At 40.8% G+C, this 27089-nt stretch overlaps 1 protein-coding gene across 1 annotated transcript; it reads right to left on the bottom strand.

The window, feature by feature from the left end:
- Positions 1-1845: 1845 nt before the first annotated feature.
- ass1 (argininosuccinate synthase 1) lies at positions 1846-26849 on the bottom strand. The gene is made up of 15 exons (XM_070924848.1): positions 26750-26849; positions 25532-25666; positions 24256-24324; positions 23227-23415; positions 21420-21476; positions 21253-21327; positions 20199-20269; positions 20061-20091; positions 14181-14271; positions 10709-10793; positions 9992-10056; positions 7056-7187; positions 5346-5502; positions 2095-2160; positions 1846-1978 (listed from the first exon to the last, which is right to left on the bottom strand). Exons 2-15 carry the CDS (start codon positions 25631-25633, stop codon positions 1930-1932), a joined length of 1239 nt encoding a protein of 412 aa, XP_070780949.1. The 5' UTR covers positions 25634-25666; positions 26750-26849; the 3' UTR covers positions 1846-1929.
- Between the last annotated feature and the right edge of the window lie 240 nt (positions 26850-27089).

Raw genomic sequence — 27089 nt, 5'->3', positions numbered from 1 at the left:
TTAATTCCCTTGGTCAGGTGTCAGCCAGTTTTCATACCTGGCCGGCTGGGTAGACAGGTAGGAGGGAGGGGAGGGTGAATGGAATATGAGACGTGGTAGATGAGTGGGTAAGTCGATGTGTATCCAGGTGTGCACATACAGGGTTGTTGCTTTAAGTCTGTGCTTCAATAAAACTAAGCCTAGAGTGGACCTCACATACAGAAACCATCCTTCTACTGCTAGAACAAACACACACTGTACAACACAGCTATCATATCAGTAAAAATGTGCCGGGATCATATCTTTCCAGAAATAAAGTTGAAAGGTCGCCACGATCCTCCCCCTCCAACCACTGAAGCTAGATTGAGATTGATAGCTGTCCCCGTCCCTCCTACCTCCCCTTCAGCTTGACTGACTAATCTGAATACCTCTCCATCCATCCCTTCATTCTAACCGGGCAATTTTGGACACTGATTATCTTGCAAACCTGTGTGTGCACGACAGTAAATGCAGGGGCTGGCTGGTAATTGACCAGGCAAAGACTGAGACGCCTGCCGTGTAATTGAGCGGGGGCTGAGGGGCTCTTTAAGGACTGAAAGGGTCCGAGGATCCCTCATTGCCCATTAGACCTGGCAGGGGGTCTCCTGTGCCTGTGGACTCCACCTTGAGGCCCACTCTGTACCCAGCACTTCAAGGCAGGACTGACATCTTTCAGTGGTGGGGATCGGGGAGAGGTATGCTTAGAAACAGCTGCTGTGTCCTACAGAGTGAAGGGTGACGGTTTGACAGTGAGGCCTGCCACAAAATGATTTAGCAGTTTTTTTTGGGACTGATAAACTTGCAATTTGTGCCTCTAGTATCTGAGCTCTTAAGAACTTTGGTTGTTGCGCCATTGTTGGTTGCTTTACACAACAAAAACAAAAGATGTCTTTCAAAGCTGACACACACTTCCTAATCTGTGAACAACATTCATCTCTTATCATGTAAAGAAAACAGAGCTCATCCATTGTCTATTTTTCAAAAAAGGTATTAATGAATGACACATTACTCTAACTTTGTCTTTGATAAGCTTCTCCCTCTGTCTTCTGTTCTCTGAGGCTGGAGACCCCATGTGGAGCAGGGAAATATACATATGTGGCCAATTGGTTTTCCTTCCATCTGACTTGTGCCATTTGAGCTCACAAATGGCCTCATCATTTCTGCTCCAGTGACTATCAGCGAGCCACCATGTTGACTTTCGTCTGTGCCAAACCCAGCTGCACAGCTACTGCTTCATCTACATATTGTAAATACGATCTGGTGTCCTCGCTGCCCCGAAGTCTTCACGGGGCAGTGACTGTACAGGCCCAAGAGTTAAACAGGCAGGCATTAATAAATAGGCTGTCTGCCAAAGACATGAACTATTAATCACTGACACATTCAAACAGAGGGGGGTTGATGTGTGTCACCATAGTGTTTACATGTAAACTGATGATAAATGCTCATTATTTCATGTAATGAATTAAGAAAAGAAAGAAAGAAACACCATTCACTCGATTTCATTTTTGAAAGAAAGAATTCCTAGTTTTAATTTAAAGTACTGACCTACTGATGCCAAGAATGAGACAAATCCCTGACATAAAATACTGAGAAACACATATAACTAAAATTCTCATCCACAATGAATTAAATGGTCAGGCTGTACACCTGATTCAAACCATCTTCCAGTAAACTATTTTCATGATATTATAGTTGGTAGGTGGTGACGAGTGATGGAAGAAAAACCTAAGAAATGTCATGGTTTTACAGTAAGAGTCTAGTGTGCTTGCTCATGTGTTAGATACCCTGATGCCATTATAATAGAAAGGAGACAATAAGGCAAAAAGGTAGACAACGGAGGCACAAAGTCTAAACATACTACTGCTTAAAACACAGTGGAGAGAAGATAGATGGTTCACAGGACTGCAGCAGTTACTGCTTGGTGCTGGAGAAACCCTGCAAACGATGGTGTTCCCTTAACCTGTGGAGCAGAACAAGAAGGAGAAAGATAAAGATGGGAGGCATGAGAGACCAAGTCACTCTTAACTGTTTTGTACAGCTGTTGGGAATTGCTCTTAAGGTTCAAGGGATGCTAACCTGACAGCATTAATCCTGATGAATCCAGAGGCATCACATGGGTCGTAGTCTCCCTGCACATCCATGCTGGAGTGAAAAGAAGTCAAGAAAGAGGCAGGTGAGAGCAATCTTCAAATTTGAGGTTGGAGGAAAACATAGCTCAAGAGAAACCCAGAACTGGGGGAAAAAGTTACAGGATATTCTGGTGACAAAATTATTGAAATGTTTGGTGTCATTCCAGTAAACATAAGAGACGTGGAAGCTCATCAACCACTGGGATAACTGGATCATTGATAATCTGCTCTTTTGTAATAATGTTCTGATCGATTTTCCACTGAATGCTACTCTTTAGCATTGTTTGTCCTGAATAACGGAGAATCAATATCGGAGAAAACACGCTCATGTTCACAAGAACACAAAAGACGCACATAACCCATTTTAAAACAATCCCATCATATCAACTCTGAGCTGAGTGTCGAGATGATTTTGTAATCTGATGTTTCTGTCTTTTGGGTTTATCCACCAAGGACATAAATCTATAACTTGTGCCACTCCATGATCTATGTTGCTTGGGCTGCTTGTTGTAAAGTCATCTAATCTTAGTGTGTGTGTGAGTGTCTCACAAAGAGTGTTCGTGTGCTGTGTAATTACAGCAGTTTCTACCTGCAGTGCTTAATACACTCCCTCACTGAGTCCTCTCCTCCCAATGACACCCCCAACTCCCAGTGTACAGCTTGCACTCATTCTTCAAAAGCACTTAGCAAAAGAGGAAATTGCCAACAAATGATAGGATAAACACTATAAAAAGAAAGACCGACAACTCTCAATACAAGGCTCCCTACCCGGCACCTGAACACCATTATGAGTGAGTGGCTACAAAGAATATGGCACTGAGTGTGTGTGTGTGTGTGTGTGTGCAAGCATGTGATATTTTGTGTATTCCCTTAAGAAACCCTGCAGTCTAATTGAGAATGGAGCCAGCGGACAGCGAGGAGGGTGACATTTCTGTCTCAGATGGGTGTGGTGACGGGCTGTATTACCACTGTGTTAATGACGCCGTTTACTGTTGCCTGTGGAGAGCCAACAGGGTGTCAGTGGGGGTTTCATGCCTAATCTGGTCTGTGTGTGTGTGTGTATGTGTGCGATTGTGGCAGGTCGTCATGTAGTGGCAAATAAGTGTGTGTCAGACTGCTGCTTCCAGGTGTACAAGCTGTCAGGTACAGTACATGTATGTATGTGTACATACATACATACATACATACAACAGCACTGTACAAGCTTTGATAATCCACAATAACCCCCAAATAATAATATCAATATAAAAACTAAAAAATATCAACGTGGCCACTTACCAACCATCAAAATATACTCTTATGTACAACTCATACATATTTTATGACAGAACAATTACTGCAGCACTACAGCCTGACTGATATTATCTGCAAATTTTGGTGAATCACAGATATCTTGATATTGATGAATGCCAGCAGACATGAACAATTATTTATTTTTTTTGCATTTTATGTCTTTATTAGACAGTGGACAGTAGAGAGCTGTCAGGAAATGAGGGAAGAGAAATGGCATGGTCAGTGCATTAAATCAGGACAGCCAAATCATATTTTTTCATTCATTAATTCAAGTGAAATATATTTCTGATTTATTTGTGGTTTTCATTTATATTTCTCATTTATAAAAAATAATTTCCAATGAAGGTTTCTTCTCAAAATGTGCTGTTATTTACAGTTAGTTATCTTTGATATCAAAATGAATTGTAAATTGTCTGTTTTTCTATGAAAACAAATATCAGATGATATAATGTTACTTGATGCCTAAACTGAATATCATTTGGGTTTGGACTGTTGGTTGATTAAAAGAAGCAGTTTGAATATGTCATGCTGAGCTCTACTAAATTTGTCACCATTTTCTGATATTTTATAGTAAAAACTATTAATCAATGACTTGAGTAAATAATTGGCAGATTAACTGAAAACCAATAGTTGCAGCCCTACATGTGTGCATGTGTGGTTGTGTGGGTGATGAGTCTACATCAGACTGTGTGGTTATTATACCCACTGTCTGACCAATCACAACCGAGTATTCTTCATTAGCATGGTATAAAGTTGTGTGTGTGACTGCAATTGAGATTGATTTGTGATAGTTTTCGATTGGGTTGTTTGTAACATGTTCCCTTTTGAGAAACCACTGTGCCCATCTGTCAGTGGCCTCAAGGTCTTTGTGATGCTGCAACACAACATCTCTGTCTCACACACACACACACACACACACACACACACACACACACACACACACACACACACATTGTGTCGTCCAAGCTAAGAAATGCGTCTCTACAAGGTCAGGTGTTGAACTGAGAACACGAACCTTCATCAGTGAGAGTTTCTTAGCAACTGATTGGTTGAAAGATCAATGAGCTGTTATTTATCTTGAGAGTGACTCAGCAATTAGTTATTAATTGTTTTACTGAAAACAGAAAACTCTAAGCTAATACAATATGGGTTAACAAGGCTGAATGAATACACGGCCTGAGTACAGTGTACAGTATGATCTCTATTTATCTCTCTCGCTCATACAGGACAAAATATACACTCAGAGAATTGATTTTTTTCCCCCTTGCTTTTTCGCTTGCCAAACCAGTCCAAGAAATTGAATGGCTGACTGTGTGAAACATTTTTCCTTGTCTCACTCTTTCTGACCTGCTTAACTAGCATGACACCCACGTCCTCCATCCTCTTAAAAGCCCAGTGAAATCACCTCTCTCCTCTGGCTGAAAACGCCATTAGCTCTCTGACTCTAGGGTACAACTGGAGTGTGTGTGACTGAAGTGGAGATGGAAAGGCATATGGAGGGGTTTTACTTTGGTCAGTGCTGAGCCTGCCCAGAGGGCATCAGGGGTCAGCCTCCTGAACAAACCCACTGTTACCACGGCTAAGAGGCCACGGGGGTGCAGTAGGAGGGGTTGGGGTCGGGGTCTGCCCTCCAGGAACTGGGCTTGAACACTTCTCTGATGTCTTTGTGAGGCAGGGTCGGTTTAGTATGTTGATGTGGAGGTCATAAGAGAACTTGGGCAAGCTGACCTAACAACAGCCTGGCTGGTGAACATGTGGAATAGCGGCACTGTGCCCAGAGCAGCCAAACACAGCTGTCAAGTCAGAACAAGCACACACTTTGATTCACTGACACATGGCTACTTTTGTTTTTGTGATTTTATAAGCACACCCTCACACACTATTATTTATTCTGTACTCGCATACCTGACCAACTCTTCATTGTAAAGGGACTTGGGTGATTCTCGTCCCAGGATGTACACCTGACCCTTGAAGACAGACAGCTGTACTTTGCCCTCCACATTCTCCTGGGACTTGGCGATGCAGTGTCGCACAAAATCACACTCTGGACTGTACCAGAAACCTGAAGAGAACAAGGAAACAGAAATATATTCAGACAAAACCTCCGTTAAATGCTCTAACTGATGATATTTGTACTTATATATTTTACATTTATTATCATAAGTCATTAATTGGGCAATGTAAAACACCAAAACATAGGATGGACAAGTGGAGAAAGAGGCTCCTCCTCTGCAAATCCTCCATTAGCAGCAGGGTCCCCCTTTCATGAGCTAAAAGTCTGTCTGTGCTTTGGTCTCATTTCTGTTCCAGGTGAAGTTCATACACCCCTTTCTTTTGTCCCATTTCCCTGACCTGGCCCGTCAGTCTCTGAGACAGATGGGCGAGGGATGTGTCTGTATATGTTCAGAGGTCAGGCACGCCCCACTCAGCAGGGGTCCTCCTCTCATCAGTGGCTGACCTCCACCTCATCGTCTGGCCATGTTCAAAGACACAATCCTTCCCTGCTTACTTTGTCTCTGAATTGGCACAAGGTGGCGGCCCCAGTTTAGTTTAGAGTCACCTAGATTTTATACGATGTCTATGTGTCACTGTGTCTGTTTGGTATTTATTTGGGGAGATTTCTGTAATTATTATTTTCATTACATATGAACCAATCAATTTAATTGACCTTTCGTCCAAATCTGATATTTTGAAATTGCTTATTTTAAATAATCAACAGTTCAAAATTTACAATGATATGAAACGGGAAAAGAAGGCTAATATTTGCATTTAAGATGTTGCTAATGTTGTGCTTTTACTTGATAAATTACATAAATCAGTTCTCAAAATTTACTTTGATTAATTTTCTTTTAATCGACTAAGCAATTAATTAACCACTAATACAGATGTAGTTGTTGTTTACTTTCCACTTGTCAATGGTTTTTGCATCAGCACAGCACCACCCTTAATTGCTGCAAATTCTCTCATGAAAAATTGTTTGGGTAAATAGTGACATATTAATGCAAAACAGATGAAGGACAGGTGGATTGTTAACATAAGCCCCACTGCCAGCCGTCTGCTATCTATCTGCAGAGTTATTAATGATTTAAACCCACAATGGGTTTAATCTCTGCCCTGCTTCTTAAGGTAGCACCTTTATGTGTGTGTGTGTGTTTGCTTCCTGTCTCTGGAGGGTATAACTGAAGTGGCCTAGTAGTCAGTCTCTAATGGCACTGATCCTATTATGTGGATGAAGGTGCAGGGGACTGGAGACCGAGCAGAAGGGATGATTAAGACACCTGAGCCAAGAAAAGCTCACACACACATGCAAACACACTGAACACACAGGGACGTAGGTAAGCATTTAGCATGTTCACTCCTCTCTTATATAAACTCCAAAGCCTTCTGACTATAGCCCGACTGATACTGGATTCTTGAGGCAGACAGATATTGATTATTGGGAGGTTTTTTTGATGATACATTGGCCAATAGTATTTTTCTTACATAAACAAACAATCTTGATACAGATCCTTTAATATAAATATCCTTTAATATAAATATAATAAAAGGGAGTGAAAGACAATACATACAACAGAATAAGTGAAACCATATAATCAAAATATTTTAGGGACTTACCATTGTAGACTTGTTCAGAGAACTTGATACCCAGTCCCTGTTTGATCCGACGTACCTCTTTGTCCATGGTAAAGGTCTCGATGTCTAAATGGGCCTTCAACAGAATTGTGCCTCCTGGGGTTTCATATATCCCTGACAAACAGAAAAAAACAACAACAAAATGAATGAATATTTGCACAAAACACAACATGAGACTTTTGGAACAGGAATTAAGCAATCAGTAAGGAGATGCATGCACATTTACCAGCTTGTATAATGTTGTCTATGTCAAATGTTCAACATAGTATCTCATCATTCTCATGATTTTATAAAGTCTCCCACCTTTGAGACACAAATGAGAGAAACTGTGGCAAAATATTGACATAGTACACATAGTTTCCTCCAATGCACCCTTTAATTTTATCACAACCAGCAGCACTGTCATCATCATCATCATCATTATCATCATCATCATCAGAGGCCATTCATAAGAGCATAAACTACAAGCCCTGTTCATCTGAACTAACTACAAGCAAACAGCTCTATTAGCTATCAGCTGTCTGACAGACAGGCCTTCACAGTGCTCACAAAACATGGATGAGCCTGTCCTGGGTAAATGACAGGGTAGGAGGCCCCTGCCAGCCTGGAGCCTGGACCAGAGCTCTGCCTACCCTGCAATTTACCCCCTCTGGACAGGGAGGGAGGGGTGAGAAAAGAAAAGATGAGGTAGATGACAGGAGGAATGAAGTTGTCACTCAAATGTCAGCTAAAACAAAAGGAAGGCAGGGAAAATGCTACATGACAGATTTGACAACAGAAATAGGAGCTTTATCAATGACATCCATTTTTGCGACAGCTGAAATTTTGAGTGCTGTTTCCCCATCCAATACATGCTTCCTCACATCATCTGTCAATTTGAATGATAGTCACTCTTTTTTGATTTAAGCTATGCTGCCAAACAGATACTTCACTGCAGTCAACACCAGGATGCCAAATTTCACAATTTGACTCCAGAACTCTTCTATGAGATTTAACAGATGAACGCTATTTAATCTCTTCCAATCTGGTGAGCAGTGGAGCTCAAATCTGTGCAACCCCAAATACTCCAGCACCGGTCCTGATCTGAAAATGGAGAAGCACTTACTTTGTGCTGGCAGCCAAAAACAGAGCTTAGCAATGCTGCTAATTGTCTAAAGCCTCAAAAGGTTGCCACCTGAGCTAGAACGGCTTGTGGCTTTTTGGTGATCCAGGGCCACAGAGGGCACGTAGGGACATTTCCGCTGGCTCTATCAGATAAATAAGTTAAAACTGCCCTCCAACACAACTTGGCTTAAGTGCTCCAAAAGAGAGCTAGCTTAACAGAGAGCAAACAATGAAACGCTATCTGGGTAAGCTCCAACAGTGGCAGTTTAGTTAAGCTTACAGAGACAACACCCCCAGTGGTTTTTAAGGTTTTAATCTTTTATGCGGTTACTGCAGGTATGCTAACCATGCTGCAGGCCTGAAGGGGTTCAGGTCTGAAGGGGTTCAGGTGAGGAATTGATTCTTCCAGAGCTGATCCCCTCTGACCCTTTGGGCAAACTGTTAGTCCAGCATAAACAGGCAACACATGTAAATAAAAGCAGATAAATATCTTAAGACGGATAGAAAATCACACACATATTTCAATGTGAAACAGCTTTTTAGTGTTTGGACCTTTCTCTATAAATAACTTAAATAAATGAAAACTAAAAAAAAATAAAAAAAATAAACAAGTAAATACATTAAAAATATTATGGAGCTTTTGCCACTATTTTTTTTAGTGCCACTGCCTTGGAGTTTGACAGCAGAGATGAGGCAGCCTGTTCATCATCAAGAGATACAGCCATTTCCGACTGCTTTTGATGGGAGCACCTCAGCTAACGCAATCACTGGTGCACAGGTCAGAGGCTTGACAGCACTATGACAAATGTTAGTCTGGCACACAGGCTGTTGAATGTTTTGTAGCACAGTGACAACATTCTTGACAAACCATTTCAATCCCCTCCGCCTCCCTGACCCCACACAAATAAATATGACCCAACACAAATAGGTATGACATGTCCCCATTCAATCCCTCCCATCATCTATTGTGCTAACACGACTGCCATTCCAGAGGAGACCAACATGTACACTTGATGGTAGCTATTCAACCACTTGGACACCTTGTGCTCCACCTCTTCCTATTGCTTCAGTGGAGGAAAAAGCTTTGATCTTTTGTTCAGCCGAGGGGAGAGAAAAGTGGGCTTCCCATTTTCCAATTTCTACCTGCCAAGTTGCGCCACATCCACAGTCTGTTGGCCAGTCAATTTGCCAATCATACCACATAGCGTCGAGGGGGAAAAGGAGTGCGCGTGTGTGCGTCATACAAGGCCAGAACAGCTCACTGCCCTTGTATATTAGTTGCAGTAACACATGTAGGGACCTAACAAAGGAGCTTCTCCAGTTGACTGTAGATACCAAAGATAAAGAGACAAAAACATCCCTGTGCAACTGCATGTGCACATATGTGTATTTGTATGTATGCAGTGAAGCATGTGCACCGTTATCTAGTTCACAGTGTGTGTGTGTGTTTTCTGTATTTCTGTGCATGCATAAGTGAATGGAAGTAACTTCAGTGATTCCAGGTGACACAAAGTAAAGCATTTCCCTTGTGCAGAGTGTGTTTGCCACCCAGCCCACTTTTATGGAAGTGGAACAGCAAGTGTGACACTTAAAGCACTCATGTAAAATACCTGCAAATTGCATGAAAGCCCTGGATACTGAAAGGAAAGCTTTTGAATGGATGTAAAATTAAGTGCAAATATGTCCATCTCACTGCATTTACAGTGTATATCACTGTTTGCGTAAGTGAGGAAGCCTGTCAGACTAATTTAGCTCAAATAGAAAAATATCATAACCAAGACAGATGAAAATAAATGTAATTTCTAATTCCTTACCTCGGGACTTCATGCCAATGAAACGGTTCTCTACAATGTCAATGCGACCCACGCCATGCTTTCCACTAAGAGAAAGAGAGACAGCCAGACAACTTTCAGTGGACACACACTTAGGGGAATTTGTAATTGCCCGGCTATTCAAAAACATGACCATCCTTAAAAAAATCCAATTAATAAAGGGCACAAAAAAAAAGAAAGAAAATATATATATATATAGTCAGCATTAGAAGTAGCTGCGGCATCTCCTATGAACAGTCTGTTTCTTTCATCATCTCCTGTCCTCAAATGTAAAACGATAAGAGTTCAATGATAATGTCTAAAGTTGATGACCATTTCCCTAAAAGAAAAATCCTCAGCAGCAACATCATGTTCAACGCTCAAAAGCGGTAGAGGAAATAATTTTTTCTTTGGCATCAGTCAGCTCACCTTTTGTGCTTTTCATTTAGTCGGACAGTTGGAAAGCAGAGAGGGAGAGGAGAGTGAAGGAGACACGGGAGGGAAAACTCTGGTGGGATTCGATCCCAGGCCAGCAGCGACAGACAAGTATCATTCCAGAGGTGGTGAACTTAACCACTGCTCCACCTCTGGGGACACTTACATACTATTCTGACAGAGAGGCTTTCCTTACACTGGATTTGTAACAAATCATACATGGAAGGTGAAACTGCTTTTCAATAAATGCTTTTCAGACATTAGGACAAGCCTTATAAAGCTTACCCAATCTCATTGAGGTATGAGAAGATATCCAGAGGTGAGTCCTTGGATTTGCCTTCCTTCCCATTTGTCACCATGACAGGTACTCCTAAAAGGAAAAAAATGTTGATTTCTTAAATGATACCACATTAACATACAAATAACGTAAAAAGAAACTTTACGGTTTGCTGATTTTTAACCTTTGATTTATATTCATTATATTTATATATTGTGACCCATCTAGTACTGTCAAATAGTGTTACATTCAACAAGGTAATGTCACAATCTACAATGCATTTTTTGTTCAAAAACTACAACAGCAATTCATGTTTTCTTTGTAGGTTGATGAGACAGATGCATTTTGATTTTGACTTAAAGTAAATGTATCCCAGCTGTCAGTGTCAGGCATTACTCAAGTGAAATTAGCTATTGTATGATATGTGTCACTTTATTGAAATATCTTCCAGTAGTATACCACAGTTACTTGTGCTGTTGCTCCTACTAGAAATATGCACGTGAAGTATTGAATACACCACAGGAAAAAGCAACCAGTTTGCCAGAGTTGATGGACAGAAAATGAATGCAACACAACAGGCTGATTCTCGTGTTATGAGAATTAACAGCAAAGTCAGATTGGTAGCATGTATTCTTGGAAATATGTTTTTTGCTCTCATTCAGGTCCTCCGCAATAAAGTTTTATGATGTTGCTTCTGGTTTTTGATTGTATTTGTTGTTAAACATAATAATCAAACTGATGGAAAAATTAATTTCAACTGACTAAATTGTCAAAAAACAGCAAAGAGTTGATAAAATCTGCTGACAAGTCACTGAAGTATCTCAGTCACTGAAATCAATAGTCGTCAGCTAAAAGTGAAAACCATGATAAAAGGAGGTTGTGAGAAGGGCTAATAAATTCAAAGGCCCTGCTTATTTGAAAGCTGTGAAATTGTGGGCAGGCCTTTACCTAATTCAATTACTCACGCAGCTTTGTTACCCATACTCTCTTTAGCGCTGAGATTTTTTGCGCCACTGGGTGTTTGTGTGTCCATGCGCATGTGCAGGACACAAAACCACTTGCAGATTCATCACCCATCTTCCAATTACTATGTGTGTCTCTAATACACACACACACACACACACACACACACACACACACACACACACAGTTTTCTTTAAAAAAAGACTCCTACGTCCACTCCACACACTTCCTCTCCAAAGCCACTTAACCCAAGTACACATCAATCACTGTCATGGACCAGCTTATTCATGGGCTTCAATGAGCAACACAGGCCAAAGGTGGCGAGGAAACAAACATGACACACGGGTGTGTGTCCATGAGTGTGTTGAGAAGGGAATATAACCATTTGAAGACTACACAAGGAGAGAAAAAAAATCTGCTGATATTCACTCTCCATCCATCCTGCGTTCAGACCTATACATACTTTAGCATGCTTGCAGTTGTCAGTCAAATAGCTTTGAAGAGGAGAGCAGCACTTCTGGCCGCCTTTCAGCCAGCGTTTACAAAGCCCTGACAGGAATGACACGTGAAGGACTTGACAAATTTTTTTAGACAAGGGCTTTGTTGATGGCCCATTCTCATATCGCGGGAATCGTGGTGGCTCCCATGGAAGAAGAAAAAGTAGCTCCCGGTGCAGGAGAGGGCAATATGGATGATGCATTACTAAAACCGCGCCCCCTCCCAAATACCTAATAATTAGATTAAAAGTTCAATAAATTAAGTGTCTGAACGTGGGAGTGTTGGGGCCGGCCTTTCGTCCCTGTGCTCTCTTTTTCTTCGCTCTCTCCATCATGCGGGTTCTATCATTCACTGAGGGGTCTTTTTCTCCCCGTGATCCTTTTCTTCAGTTTTTCGCAGCCTAACAGTGCAGACAATGGGAGCGCAGACACAGTTGTAGGAAAAATTACTGCTTTACATTTTTCCTCTCTGTCTCTTTTTCCTCTCCACTTCTTTGGCATGAAAGGAGGGAGGGATGAAATTTTTTTTTTCTTAAAGAGGGAGAGGAATGGGGAATGGAGTGTTTGACGGGGGAAAAGGTTCCTGTCGTTAAATATTCTTTTTTAATCAGTGAGAAAACTTTGGTGAGAAAGGCAGGGATGAAAAGGTGGGAGGGGGAATGAAATGAAACATTCTTGTGCTGATCTTGTGCTCAGAGGGAGGAGTAGGCTCAGGCCTTTGTGTGGACAACTAAAACAGCTTTTGTCATAGGGTGCTCAATAAAGGCACAGGGAATATGTGTGAAAACAGAGCACAGGCCTGCTAAGAACCTGCAAAACCAGACTAGACTTTACTACTGCATCACTGTTTTACAAAAGCATATCTCATCCCCAGCTGAACTGGAACCAACCTACTTGTTTTATAGTTAAACATTTTCTTTGGGAAACTGGTAAAGTGAGACCTGAACACCATTTTAGTGCATATACATGTTGACTACTGAATGGCATTTTAATTTACAGCTTTAGTGATCACAAATATTCCCACCAAATCTTCCTCCAACCTTCTGAACTACCATTAAATTACAATTACAGCTCATAAAGCTGCCCATCAAGCCCATGTGATCAGAGGAGCTAGTGTCTCCCAGCTGATTGATGTTAGTGCTCTGCAGCCTCTACTAGTGACCAGGGATGAAGGGACATCTGTGCCATTTGCCCCAGGCTTGGATGTTTCTTGCCATTTTCTCTTTGCGCAAACATGTGACACTTTCCACTATTCAGCCCGGCCCTCATGGCAATATATCTAATGAGCATTTCTCTGGCCCCTCAGAGCTTGGTGTAGTAGCAGGACTTAATGCTTCCTGCCCTTGTGTGTGCCCCCGGGCCAAACATAGCAGCTTTGGACCAAGTAATGCTGTGAGGGGTTAAGGATAAGTCTGGGTGGTCAGGAATGGTGATAAAGTGCAACCGGGTCAGCGTGAGAGCTGTAGCCCAGCAGCAAACCATCAGTGAACATGAAGAGACGTGGACTGGGTAAGGATGGACACTATCCATCACTGATGCATTATAAAAGTTCAGAACTGATATCATTCAATCAAAATCATGCAAACTAACTGAAACCAGTGTAACATAACAATATAATATAATATAACAAAAACTGTTGCATCAAATTGGTTTTGATGGGTGACAGATTTCAGAATCCAATCCTGGGCAAGTCCTGCTGTTGTTTATTTAATTATTATTATTATTATTATTATTGATTATTTAATTTGCCCTAAAATCTGACATAAGCTCAAATGCAAAATACCAGGTTGCATTCAATAGACAAATATCAAATCCATTTCACAAAGATGACAGGTAAGACCAATTATAAGCCAGATGTTTCTATTCTAATTAAAAGGTTTTCAGTTTGAAATGAAAGTGAAAAATGTAGCTGTTTTTCCATCTACATCAGGGACTAGGTTTTACAAGTTGTAAAGGTTAAAAAAAAAAGAAGAAAAAAAGCAGACTGACAGAAGAATCAACACATGTTGCAAGCACAAACCGTTTTTGAACTCTATCTCCAGGACATCGGGGACGTTGGGAGAATCTTCTGGGTTCTTAGTCATCAGGTACAGGTCAGCCGGAGCATGGCTCTGAAAAAACACACACAAACACTCACTCTCTCTATTTCACACACATTATTCCCCTTGATGAACAACCAGGACCTTCTGAGACCTCATCAGAGAACAGTACTGCAGACAGGGAGACTATTGTGTGAGATGATAACGGACAACTCGAGAGGTGGCGGGGAGAAGAAAAGAGAGGACGATGCGTGAAAAAGGAGAAACCTGAAAACACCACCAGCAGTTGAGTGAAGACAAAAACAACAACAACAAAAATCAATGTTCCATTTTTCTCCTCTATTTGGTTTCATTTTCCGTACATGTCCCTTCACCACAGGGGAAGGCTGGGAAAAGTGGGATGCAGCGAGAAGGAGAGTGGGAAAGGGCAAAAGAGAGAAATGACTCACATCCCCAAGAATATTGAACACTTCACAAGTCAAAACACACCTGATGCTATGACAGAAGCTATTTGAGCAACACTACATCCTCAATAATATTCTGCCTTTCTGTAGAAATCTCAGATCTGCCGACTCTATCATGTGTCTGCGGTTCATCCCTGCCTGTCTTCACCTGCTCTAATTTTCCAGTTTTCCAGTTTTGATTTTCTGAGTGACATTTCCCTTCTATTTTATTTTCAAATGAAGAATTTTGCTAAATGGGCATCACACAACAAAGCCTTAAAAGTCCACACCCTAAATCCACTAAAGTTGTCCTGGGTGACAGACGTTTGTCGTTTTTCCAGTTGGCGGGAGCCGGGAGCGATTTCAGTAAGTCGTGGTTGGGACCTAAAAGAGCGTGGCGGTCTGACGTGTCTGCCCAGCGATGTGGCCCTCCAACAATTACACAGCATTAGGACAAAACGATGGCCAATGTCTCCTGAGCTGAGGCAAATTGCAGGGGGACTATGCAAAATAACTACTGGGTGCATTTAAATGGAAAGCTTTACCAGACACTAAATCATCATACAATAACTAATCGGCATCTGCTCGTTGCCTGTCAGTGAGGAGAAAACGAGCAGCGCAATCACTTTCCTTCCTTTTAACTAAACACCAAAATTGACTGGGAAGGCGCCCGTCTTCCTCTCCTTTATTTTCTGCCTCAGCGCCCTGAAAGATGCCAAATGAGAGCGAACAGGAGAGGGGCGAAATGACTACCCTAAAAAGCCTTTTGATGCATACTCTTTGAGGGGGGAGAGATGGACTGAATTTTAAATACCGGCGAATGAGAAAGTCTTCCTGTGGTGTTATATGGTGGTAGTAAAAGAATGGTTGTCTTTTTCAACTTTCAAATAAAACGCAGTATAGCAACCTGTTTTAAAACTTAAAACAGTGTTTATATAATACCTTTAATTAATGCATAATATGTCAGCAGCTCCAGATTTAGTCTTTCTGCCAAAACAGACTATGGTATATCTTTTTAATTCTAGCTCTAGGGAAATAAATATTTACATTTCCGATTTTGGATGAATTTCAATTAACTTCCAGAGTTTAAAATTATAATTTAGTTCCCTTTTTGAGTGTCCTTATTGCTTATAAAACTATAAAACATTTAGTCTTTCTGCCAAAACAGACTATGGTATATATTTTTAATTCTAGCTCTAGGGAAATAAATATTTACATTTCTGGTTTTGGATGAATTTCAATTAACTTCCAGAATGATAATTTAGTTCCCTTTTTGAGTGTCCTTATTGCCTATAAAACAACAAAAGTATTGAGTGAGTAACTGCACTTGGGCTTAGAGAAAAGCATCATATAAGAACAATACCCACCTGATCAATTAAAAACACATTTTAAAAATGTAGACAAATTCATGCCTCTGAGTGATGCTTGAAAACTTGCATGCAACAATGAGCGCTCAAACTTACAGGCTATTGGATACAAAGAAAAAGGCAAAATAAGGGGAATAGGCTTGTTTCCAGTGAGCGAGAGATCAATGCATTTCAATTCAAACCCCCTGCAGGTGGACCTGTCCCAAAGCCATGGCCCTGAAAGAGAGGAAAAGGTAGAGACAGAGAAGGCGGGGGGGCAGGGGGTATTGGTGGGAAATGGGGCATGAAGCGCACCATCATGTAGCACAGCTCCTTTGGCAGTCTTTGCTTCTGCCATATTGTTGTGCTAAACGTGGCCCATACAGCAAAGAAGAAGGCTGACGCATGATCTTAAAGCAAGTAAATTTCTATCTTTCCACATATTAGTTGCCTCATTGGTTTTCAATCGAAGCCAACAGAGCCAAAAGAGGCAGAGGTGGTAGGAGGGAGAAGGGGAGGAAGGGAAGGGAGAGTTGAGAGGGAGATAGAACAGAAGAGGATGGTAAAAACATCTTTGGCGCAATGGGTTGGAAATGACGGTTAAATCACCATGTTTCAAGTCTGTCCTTCTCTTTAAAATGCAAACATGGCAAATTGAGACACAAATAAAACAATATACACGTGATGTGCTGGAGAGATATTTATGTTCTTAACACCCAGGATGTTTTGGTTAATGTTAGGGCCTCAGCGGAATTTAATGAGGACAACAGGCACTTCTACATGGAGGCAACGCTACAGTGATGCCAACATGGACACAGGGAGCACTCGCTAAGTATTACAGGTCAGACCAATCAGACCTGAGGGTAGCAAAGGCAAATGACAAACGCTGACCTCTTTGCTTCAAAGCACACATTCACATGCATACATACACCTACAAGCCCACTTCCTTTCCCTACAGGCAGTCTCCTGTCCATCCATCTTTCCAGCCAGCCATGCGACCAGCAGAAAACAAGTTTTCATTTCCTCTAGGTGAGCACGGGCTTGGTGTTACGCTCCTTTACTTCTGGTCAACACAAGCAGTGGCCCATCAGCTCTGTGATCAAAGAGCGGAGTGGGCCCGGGGAAGCTCACTGACAGAGGCTATAATTAAGACTGAGGTGATGTTTTAATGACTCAGGACGAGTGTCGGGCTGCCTAGGGCTGGGCCCTGACTGCTCATGTGTGGAGGGACAGAGTCAGAGGGAGGAAATAGAGGGGTGCATGGTGTAGAGCCATCCAACAATTGGCATATTGCTAATCAAATTTGATGAATACCAAAACATAAGCAATGTAGTATATTAGTACAGACAGTAATAAAAATCTGACCTGTTAATGCCAACTAGGGGTGGGTGATACATTTAAAATCTTCTATGACAGTATATAAAATCTCCAGCATATATAAAACATTTTCTGGTAATGAAATAACCACATGGAAAATTTGTTTATGGCTAATCCTGTGAATTAAATATTGCCATAAAGATGTCCTGCTCACTCTAATTGAACAATGGTAAAAAAACAAGCAGAGATATTGAAAGGACAGCATTTACAATCTCTAACATCTTTCAATAAAAGATGGACGGTTGATGGGACATTGTCATATCGCCAATATCGCTAATGCTAACAAAACCAGAATCTAATGTGGGAACGTTTATTCAACTATTCAACTTATTCAACCTCTACCTCAATGTACTCAACAGGGTGATGCTAATAGTATAAAATGTGACTGTATAAACATGATAACAGATAGCTGAAGTTGCCCTGGGCGTGTGTCTTCAAACAGGTTAACGCTGCCAGATAGAGGTGAGTAAATAAAAAAGTCATTGTGCTACAGGCAAGATGGTTTAGGGTCATCAGGAAGGATACAGTGTTAATCATAGAGTAACCTGAACTCTGCTGACTCTTATCTACAGGAGAACATATGAGCGACCATTTGGACATTTCCTAATCTGACTGTGTTGAGCAAAGAGGGGCCTTTGTACCACAGGTGGGGGAGGGGGGGTTTGGGGAGGGTTGAATAGTTGAGGTCTGCCCTGAGCCTTCAGGGCTGTAACTGGAGGAGAGAGAGAGGCTGATACCGAGAGGAGATACTTAGAATAAGATGACTTCTTTCAGATGACCTTCTAGGTCAAGCAGAATCTGTCATGTTGGTTTGAGCATTTGGGTGAGAAATTCTTATATTGGTTATTTTATTTGTTATATTGTTTAATTTGTATTTGTATTAATTTAAATAGCATTGAAATTGTTAATGTTTAACCTCGCAATTACACTTAGATATGGTTATATTGTTGTGGTGATGTTTACCCCGGCCCTAATTAACAAACATACTGTACTTGGAAAAAGTCCAATTGCCAGAAGGGCCAGGGGTTGTGGCTACTGAAAATTACTCAATTATCACAGCTCGTTCAAAGTTCAAAATACCATTTTGTGAAATGTATTCAAATCCTTTTACCACTCTGGACCCCTGCACCATAAATATTTCATTGTATTTAATGCCATTAATCGATTCAATATTGGAGTAAATGGTGCAACACAAAACCCCTGAATGAAATCAGTTACACAATACTGTCATCATGCATCGCTATGCTATTGAGCCAGTTCGTCTCATTCTTTTCAAAACATTTCTCCACAGGCCGACCACTAAAGAATCAGCGGAGGGGTGGGAAAGGGACAGAGAAAGAGAGTGAGAGAGATAGAGGTCTGTGAGTTACAGTGGCCCTGCCCCTGCATCTCCACTCCAGCAGCGCGGGACCCCTCGCCTCCCTGTGACACGCCGTCCATTGGGGACTCATCTGTCTGGCGCGCTGTCTTTGTACTTTACTGTTACTGGTGACATTTTGGTGTCACGGTGTCACGATGAAATGGCTCCCCTCCCACGTTGCAGCCTGCGGCGGCGCAACCAGTGGAACAATGAGGTCCCGAGGAGTTGGGGCTGAAACTCAGGAGGCCCCAGCTGGGCGCAACGCCCTAACCCTTCCCCCTCCCTGGCTCCCATGAAATCGGGAATTAGTCGAAGCGTTGCTGACGACAAGTCAGTGTCTGTGTGTCCCAGGCTCTTCCCAGGGCCTGGTGAGGACCCGGGGTGAGGAGAGACAGAGACATAGACACAGCGACCAAGGGATGGGAGCTTTGGGGGTCACTGGGGGCAACCTGTATGTACTGCTTTGACCTCTGAACCTAGCAGAGATCAAACTCTGTCTCACCCATGGCACTGTGGGAGAGTGAGTTGTGTTCGTCTCTGGTGGGGCTGGCATGGGTCAGCACAAGGGACAGAAGCCTTTCTGCCGTGTTATTTTTACAGTCAGTCTAAGTGGATGATGCATTTTAACTGTACAAACAATATGTAATATTTTATCTGTCTGCTGTTGTGGAAATGACAGCAAACATGGTGTGTGCATGAGAGGAAGACAAAGAGATATTTACAATTCTCAATAGTAAACTACCAATTTTAAAATCTACTTCTGTGTAGGTGGACAAATGTTCTGTGTAATTTTGTCTCTGATTGTTGTATTTGTTTTAGCACTAGAATACATCATGATGAATTATTAGTACAAAACTCGAACATGTACTAATCTGAAGATTACATCAACTGTCCAGATGTTTATGTAGAAGACATTTTATCTAAAACTCTTCAGGTGTACATTTTCTTTTCACCTGTACAAGTGATGCAAATGTCTCCAGTTCAGTTTTTTCAGGTGCTTGAATAACGGCGTCAGTGATTAATATTACAAATAAACTACTTTGATTAAAGTCAATATTGTCAGTGAACCTACAATTGTGTGAAATAAGTTCTATGTCACTTAAGAGCTGTGACTGTCTTGGTATTTAACCAGTGCTGATTTGTAACAGTGTTCAGTGTATATGCAAAGAAATTTCTTTAGTTACACTAAGTAGTTTATCATACTGGTTTTAGTATTGATTCATTTTTACTGCAACCACATCACACTCCAAGGGTGAAGGGGCCAAAAGGACTACTTAAAAGGTAGGGCTAATCTTTTCGAGGATTTGAAGACATGCCATTGGGAACTGGTCTTACCTTAGGATTCTCCAGGATGCCAGACTCATAGCTGTAAAGAAACACAATTTAGAAAAGTACAGTCCATTTAATTCTGATTGGAAAAATAAGATATTGAAACAAGAACTAAAGAAGGTGCATCACACCAGTCCTACCCACCTTATGTGCATCAGGTTGGCGTCCATGCTCCAGGGTGCCCGAGGAGTGACAGGCACAGGGATGCCATGTTTCTACAGTTTGACAGAGAAAGCTGTTATGTTACGTACTATTTGCCTGTAAGCTAACTTCACCTGACTTTAAATCAGAGATATACTTGTCTGTCCAGAAAGTTCTGAACACAAGAAACCAAGCAAACTATTTCTAGTGGCTGGTTTTTGGCATGCTGTGTAACCAAAATACACCTGTTTCCCCACACTGCTTTTGTCTTTAAGAGTCCACATTGAAAAGAAAAAAAATAATCAACAAAGAAATACATTTTCAAAGGAAAAGTCAACAATTCAGCGTTTTAAGATTGCGTGATTTCACAAGTACGCCACCAGCCATCAAGAGAGTGGTGTTGACTAAAACATCATGACCACCCTCTTGTGGGGAAAACTGGTCTAAACCACCATCTACTGGGACCATATGACCAAACAGCCAATGAATGCGTGTGTGGTCTCAGTAGTATAAATCTGAGAATGGTTAAATTAAGTGTGAAATTAAATTACAGGTAGAAAGTAGGAATGCAATAATAAATTGTATTGAATTCTTCATTATCTGCATCTAAATTCAAAACACATGGTGAAAGGATTTAATTTTTTGAGCTTTCATCAGTACATATGGATAAGATAATACTTTATTGATCTCAAGGGGGGAATTAGGTGTTACAGCAGCACAAGAGACAGATCAGATACAAAAAGGACTAATAACAGTGCAAAGAAAATTAAAACTGGGAGAGCTCTACAATAAAATTAAAGCTATATACAGATACAAAATAAATACAGGAGATAATTCAGTGAGTAGGAAAAAGAATCTATACAATGAATCAAAATAAGAAAGCTGTATGTATGTATGTATGTATGTATATATATATATATATATATATATATATATATATATATATATTAAATATTACTTTGTGCGCTGGTAATTTCTGGTGGGAATGTTTGGACATTATATACACCAACCTGAACTATGCATTTTGTGATTGTGATTAACATATTGACAGAGTTACCTGTGCATATTCCATCAGGTCTGTTCTTCCCCGGAAGCGGTTGTAGAACTCAGGGATCCTCCATGGTGCAATGATCTGAACAGCACAATCAGAGAGAATGAGAGTGTCCGCCCTGCTGCAGCAGCGTCATTTCAACAGGTTTTGTGCCAGTGAAACAGCAAATTTACCTTAATGTCAGGGTAGAGGGCGAAGCACGTGAGCTCAAAACGTATCTGGTCGTTGCCCTGAAAAACACAAACACAATGGTTCAGCTGTATCACATGCGAGGTATGTCAATTTTCATCTGTATTTAGGTTAACAGTTTAAAATCAACAACAGCAGCTGACAGTGTGCACAGTAGGACTGCAACTAACACATGGATCACATCCTGCTTGAGTTTTCATATTTTCCTGTACAGTGCTCAGTCTGTTTCTTTGTTATCAGCTTCAACATAAATACAAAAATAAAAAAATGCTGAAAAATGTTCAGACACACATAGCTGCATATGTTACATCACTTGGGGTCTGTATTGTAACTTTATGATGTGGTACCTGTCTCCATCTACAGGCAATATATGGACACTGCATTTCAACTGACAACAGTCTCAATTTAATAAATTTGAAGTGGAAATAATACAATGAAAAATCTGTAAAAAAACAACAACAACAACAACAACATATTTATATTATATTAAAGAAATAGAAAATAGATATATGATTTCCTCTGAATCCAATCACAATGGATCACTACTTTCAATTAAATTGTAGATATAGTTTCACTTAAACTATGAGAACCTTGATAGCACACAGGCTAAACATTTCTACAACTAGCACAGCTGCAGCTTACACAGAGCTTCACATTTTGACCAAAGAGATGTGTAATTAATTCTATAATTATATTGTAATTTTTGAAATAAGAATAACTACAACTTAGTAGACACAGCTCTACAAAGGAATGCCCTGAACTATATTTTTATCTTTAAGATAACTTTATATTCCTTTGGACCACACAATGTGAAACTGACTCAACCCTCAATCTTTTTTTTTAGCTTTATGAAACTTAAGAATAATTATTATTTATTTTATTTTCCAGGTGTAATTTTAAGATAAAAGTTGAAATAGAGAATGCAGTTCTGTTTCGCAGCTAATTAGGAGATAAAACATGCCAGTCACACAAGAACACAGCAGAGTAGATATGGCAAAAAACAATGAACACAGCCATCGTGTCATGAGGGAATAATCTTTGAAACTATCCACAACATTTACTGAAATGACAATGTGACAGGATTACAGATAAAGTTGTCAAATTTATGCATGGAATCCAGGCTAATATTAAACATTTTTCACCCACTGCTCACTCATATTAACCAGAAAAACGTAAACCCCCCCCCAAAAAAAACAGCCTCCAAAGAGCAAAAACATATTTGCATTTTCCTTTGAACTGCAGTGACTCTTTTAATTTAGCTGATGATTCAGAACAGTGTGACGAAAAGTGCAGGCAATAAAGATGGTAACATCTGTTTCAGATTCACAGGATTATCTTTCAATGAATAGATGACTAAAGAGAGAAAATTATAGTTTCTGAATGAGGGAGGGCACAAATGGCTCGAGGGAGGGTAGATTTCTGACTTACTTTTGCAGTTTGGTTTAAAAAAAGTTAATGTTCAACCCTGCAAACACATGGCCTAAATCCTCATGTCCAGACTATGGACAGTGACCTTGTTACCTAGTTTGTGTTTAGAAAAGATTGGCTGAGGTATCCTTGTGGATCAGGCACATAGCATGTAACCACAATGTCCAGGGTTTAATTCCAGTATAAGAAACTGGTCTTCAGTGCCGTATCATTCCCCTAACTCATTCTTTTTCTGCCCCAGCTCTAGAACAAATGCAAGAAAATGTAAATAATCTTTAAATACATTTGAGTGCTGGGATTCAGTCATATTAGCAGATATTCTCCTTCCTCAGAGTGCAGCCTCTTGTCTTGTGTCTGGTTTACCTTTCCTGTGGCACCATGGGAGACAAAATGGGCCCCTTCCCTGCGTGCAATCTCGACCTGACGGCGGGCGATGCAAGGCCGTGCTACTGAAGTGCCCAGCAGGTATCGGTCCTCGTAGACGGCATTGGCCTGAACTGCAGGCCAGATGAAGTCTTCCACAAACTCTGTACGCAGGTCTTCAATAAAAACCTACACAGGAATAAAGGTCAGGGCACAGAACAGGGCTTTATGTTAAGTCTTTTATTCTAATAATCTCTGGGCCATTTTCATGTGAGAAATATTTAATGAATTATTTATGATATCTTCCCTTTTAGGAAAGGAAATAACTGATGATTGTTTGCCACAAAGGAGCTTTGACTCATACTGTAAGTATATGATGTGAAAACTTTGCTCACTCAAGAATCAGAATAAAGCAGCTACTGATTTCCATCCATTACAGCATGCTCTGACATTGTACTTGAAGAGGATGGAAACTTGCTTTTGGTCACGCGCACATTATTATTGTTAAGCCCATAGAAAACATTTTAAAAGCACTTCTTTACTGGTGTATCCAGGTGCTTGGGGGAAGCTCTGACATCTGAGATTTGAAAGTCAGTTGGCAAAAAGCACGACATTCATGAACGATGTTTTGGGGAAATCCAACCACCAAGACATATGATAAGCAAATATGGATAAAAAGGATAAAATTAATTTGGTATTTTACTACAAAAAGATTGATCTTCAGCTTCTTGAATGTCAGTGTTTCATAACACCATATGAATGCTAAATTTTCAAAGAAATACTAGAATGGGGCACAGTACAGGTTAAGGCGCCGACCATGAACCACAACACCCCTGGTTTGGATGTTTCAACCTTAAAATGAAAAGGTCAAGAGACCTTTTGTTTATTGTTCCCCACTTCTCTCTCCCCTCATTTTCTGTCAACTCTCTACTGTCTGCTGTTTAATGAAGGTTTAAAATGCCAACAAAAAGGAACATGCAATTACTAATGATGTCCTAAAGCAACAGCATATTTCATTCAGTCTCTTACCTTCTTTGCACCGAGGCTTTCTGCCTTTTTCCGGGCAGCTTCAAAATCTTCCTCTTGCCCAATGTTGGCCTAGAAAAACACACATTGAATTGCATAAAGTGATGCAAATATACACATTTTCATCCATTTTCATTATTTGCAACTGAAACTACATCAACACCATTAAAAACAAAAAAAACTGTGCAGTTATTTCAGTGTAGAGCTCCTGTGGAAAGACATGAAAGCCCTCCGTATATAAACATGCAGGCTTGTGACTGTGCAAGTCTTAATTCTGACAATCCACCATCTTGTAATTCAGATCACGTCCGTTGAGGAGATGTAATAACCTCCTCGCAGCGGAAGCCAAACATGAACACCAGTTAAAGGCTTGAAGAGACTGTCTGATCTCCTGAGCTGAACACTGAACAAGGAAATATTTTCCTACAAAGACACAATACTGATCTATTAAACAAAACTGACAAATATGCAGCACAAATACTTTTGGATGCTTTTGATATTTCAGTATAGACATTTTAATGTCAGAGCTTTTCTGATCATACATTCACAGTAGATTAAGGACGAGTCATATTCAATACATGTATCAATTATTAATGCCATTATGACATTGCAACAGCACTATGTCAACTCGTGAATTACACTTGCATACCAGATGCATTATTACATTTTATTTCATATACAGCTATTAACACCCCAAATTAAAAACCTCACCATTGCCACAACAAGCACAACGAGCAGTTATTTTTCAATGTAATTGTCCTTTTCTGTCTGACTGCATCAGACAAGTTGACGCAAATTGAAGTGCATAGTTTTGCAATGTTATCATAGACAATCAATTATGCATTGGATCAGTGGCTATTCATTCTTCTGCTGCTCCCATGTAGAGCCAACATCAAAAAGATTTGGAAGGCTGCATCTTGCGTGCCACAGCAGTGAACTATAGGCAGCCACCCATCCCCCCACAACACCACTGAATGAAAAGTTAGACAACAAGAAAATCTGCCTGCAATGCAGTTCTAAACTGCCACAGGGCAGAAAGTAAATCCAGCCAGATTTGCGCTGGCATTATGAAGCCAGATCATGCGATTGGGAGTGGAGTAGACCTGGCATGTTTTTTGGAACCGCCAATTGAAAACTCTTATGCCTGTATGACAAATTGCGTCTGCTGTCTGAAAACAAGCAAATTGTAAAACTTCAGATGTACATGACATGCAAAAGCAGCTGCTTGGAAACATGAACTAAGACACCTGTTGCACACAGGCTGGTCCCTAAACCTTACCAAGTACGTGATCACGTCGTAGCCCTGTTCCTTCAGCCAAACCAGAATACAGGATGTGTCCAGTCCACCGCTGTAGGCCAGAACCACTGTACCTTTAGACATGATGAGGGCTGTTCAGTTCAACAGGTAGAGAAGCTGTGGAGCGGCAGCAGAGAAGAGACAGCAGGGAGGCAGTTATATCAGTCACTAGCCTAGCAGGCAAGGAAATGTCAATATACAACCTGAGTGTACTGGGGAGTTAAAACAACCTCCTATAATATAAAATCTATAACAACACGTGGCAAAGTCTGATCTGTATGGTTTAAAAACAACAGCTTCATTCATCTTAAAAGTAGCACAGCTAGAAAATTCATCTAATTTTTTTATGATATAGCTTCTTAAATATGAACATTTGCTGCATATACTTTAATGCTGGCCGTTGAACGGACAAAACAAGCAATTTGACATGTAACCTTGGGCTCTGGGAACTTGATGAGCAATTGTCACTCTTTTCTGATTGTAGAGACTTAAGCAAACAATCATTAGTCGCAGCACTAGTCCTGGGGCTGAGGCCTGGTCCTCTCTCTCACGAACGATCTACCAGTGCAATCAAAGCCAAGTTACCGATCAGCATGGTTTGAGTAAGATGATGAAATTTTCATAGGTGGTGTCCTCACATCCTGCGTCAGTCGCGGTAACTGATGTATGACGAGCTAGGAGGGAGCTGTGTCTTGTATATATATATACATATATATATATATATATATAAAAGTGTCTTTCGTGCCAGAGGAGATCATTTTATTAGTTAGTGGGTGTGGTGCTTCCACTTGTAAAACAGCGTTTTCAGAGAAGAAACGTTTAACTCAACTATGAACCGCGTAAACGGTGATGCCTTTCATTACGCGCACAGCAATTTCGATGAGGTTCATATCACACCATCAACGGTAACTCACCATCCTAACTCTAGTTTGTGTTTCCTAGCAAGTTGTCCAGCTAATGGCGACAGGGTGTACATTAATTAGCTAAACACATACACATTGTTGTCTTTTTTCTGGCGAAACTAGCTACATTTTTGCGGGACATGCTACATAACGTTACGTATTTTGCCACCACTGCTGTGGCACCCATGCCTGTTGAAACCCCTCGAGACAAACCGTTGCTACTACCTACTGCTACGTCGCTCTGTGACTGACGGATGAAACCTCAAATTCAATCATAAAAACACGAAATTGTACTTACTAAAGAGAGGGTTTTGTGAGATAAATAAACGGAGACGTTGTTGCCGCTGGTCGGTCGGTCGGTGAGGAGTGTAGGAGAGCAGCAGCTGCGTGGTCAGTTCATCGGCTGTTTAACCCGCTGCCGCTGCAGTCTGACTGGTCCAGCTCACGTTGCGTCATCCATACACTCACATCGTGCTCATGAAATACTGAGCTCCCTTTTGCAGTAGTTCATTCATACAGTCATGTCTAGAAAAGTGTTCAACAATTATTGTTTGGAGCTTGACCCATACTAAAGTCAGAATATCTTGGCTATAAGTAGCCAACAGAAGTATTATCAGCAGAAATTACATAAAATATCA

Source organism: Enoplosus armatus, chromosome 18 (assembly GCF_043641665.1).
Source record: "Enoplosus armatus isolate fEnoArm2 chromosome 18, fEnoArm2.hap1, whole genome shotgun sequence".
In the NCBI taxonomy this organism is placed as follows: Eukaryota; Metazoa; Chordata; class Actinopteri; order Centrarchiformes; family Enoplosidae; genus Enoplosus; species Enoplosus armatus.
The sequence above is the reverse complement of the archived record's forward strand: the minus strand, read 5'-3'. Positions and strand labels throughout refer to the sequence as shown.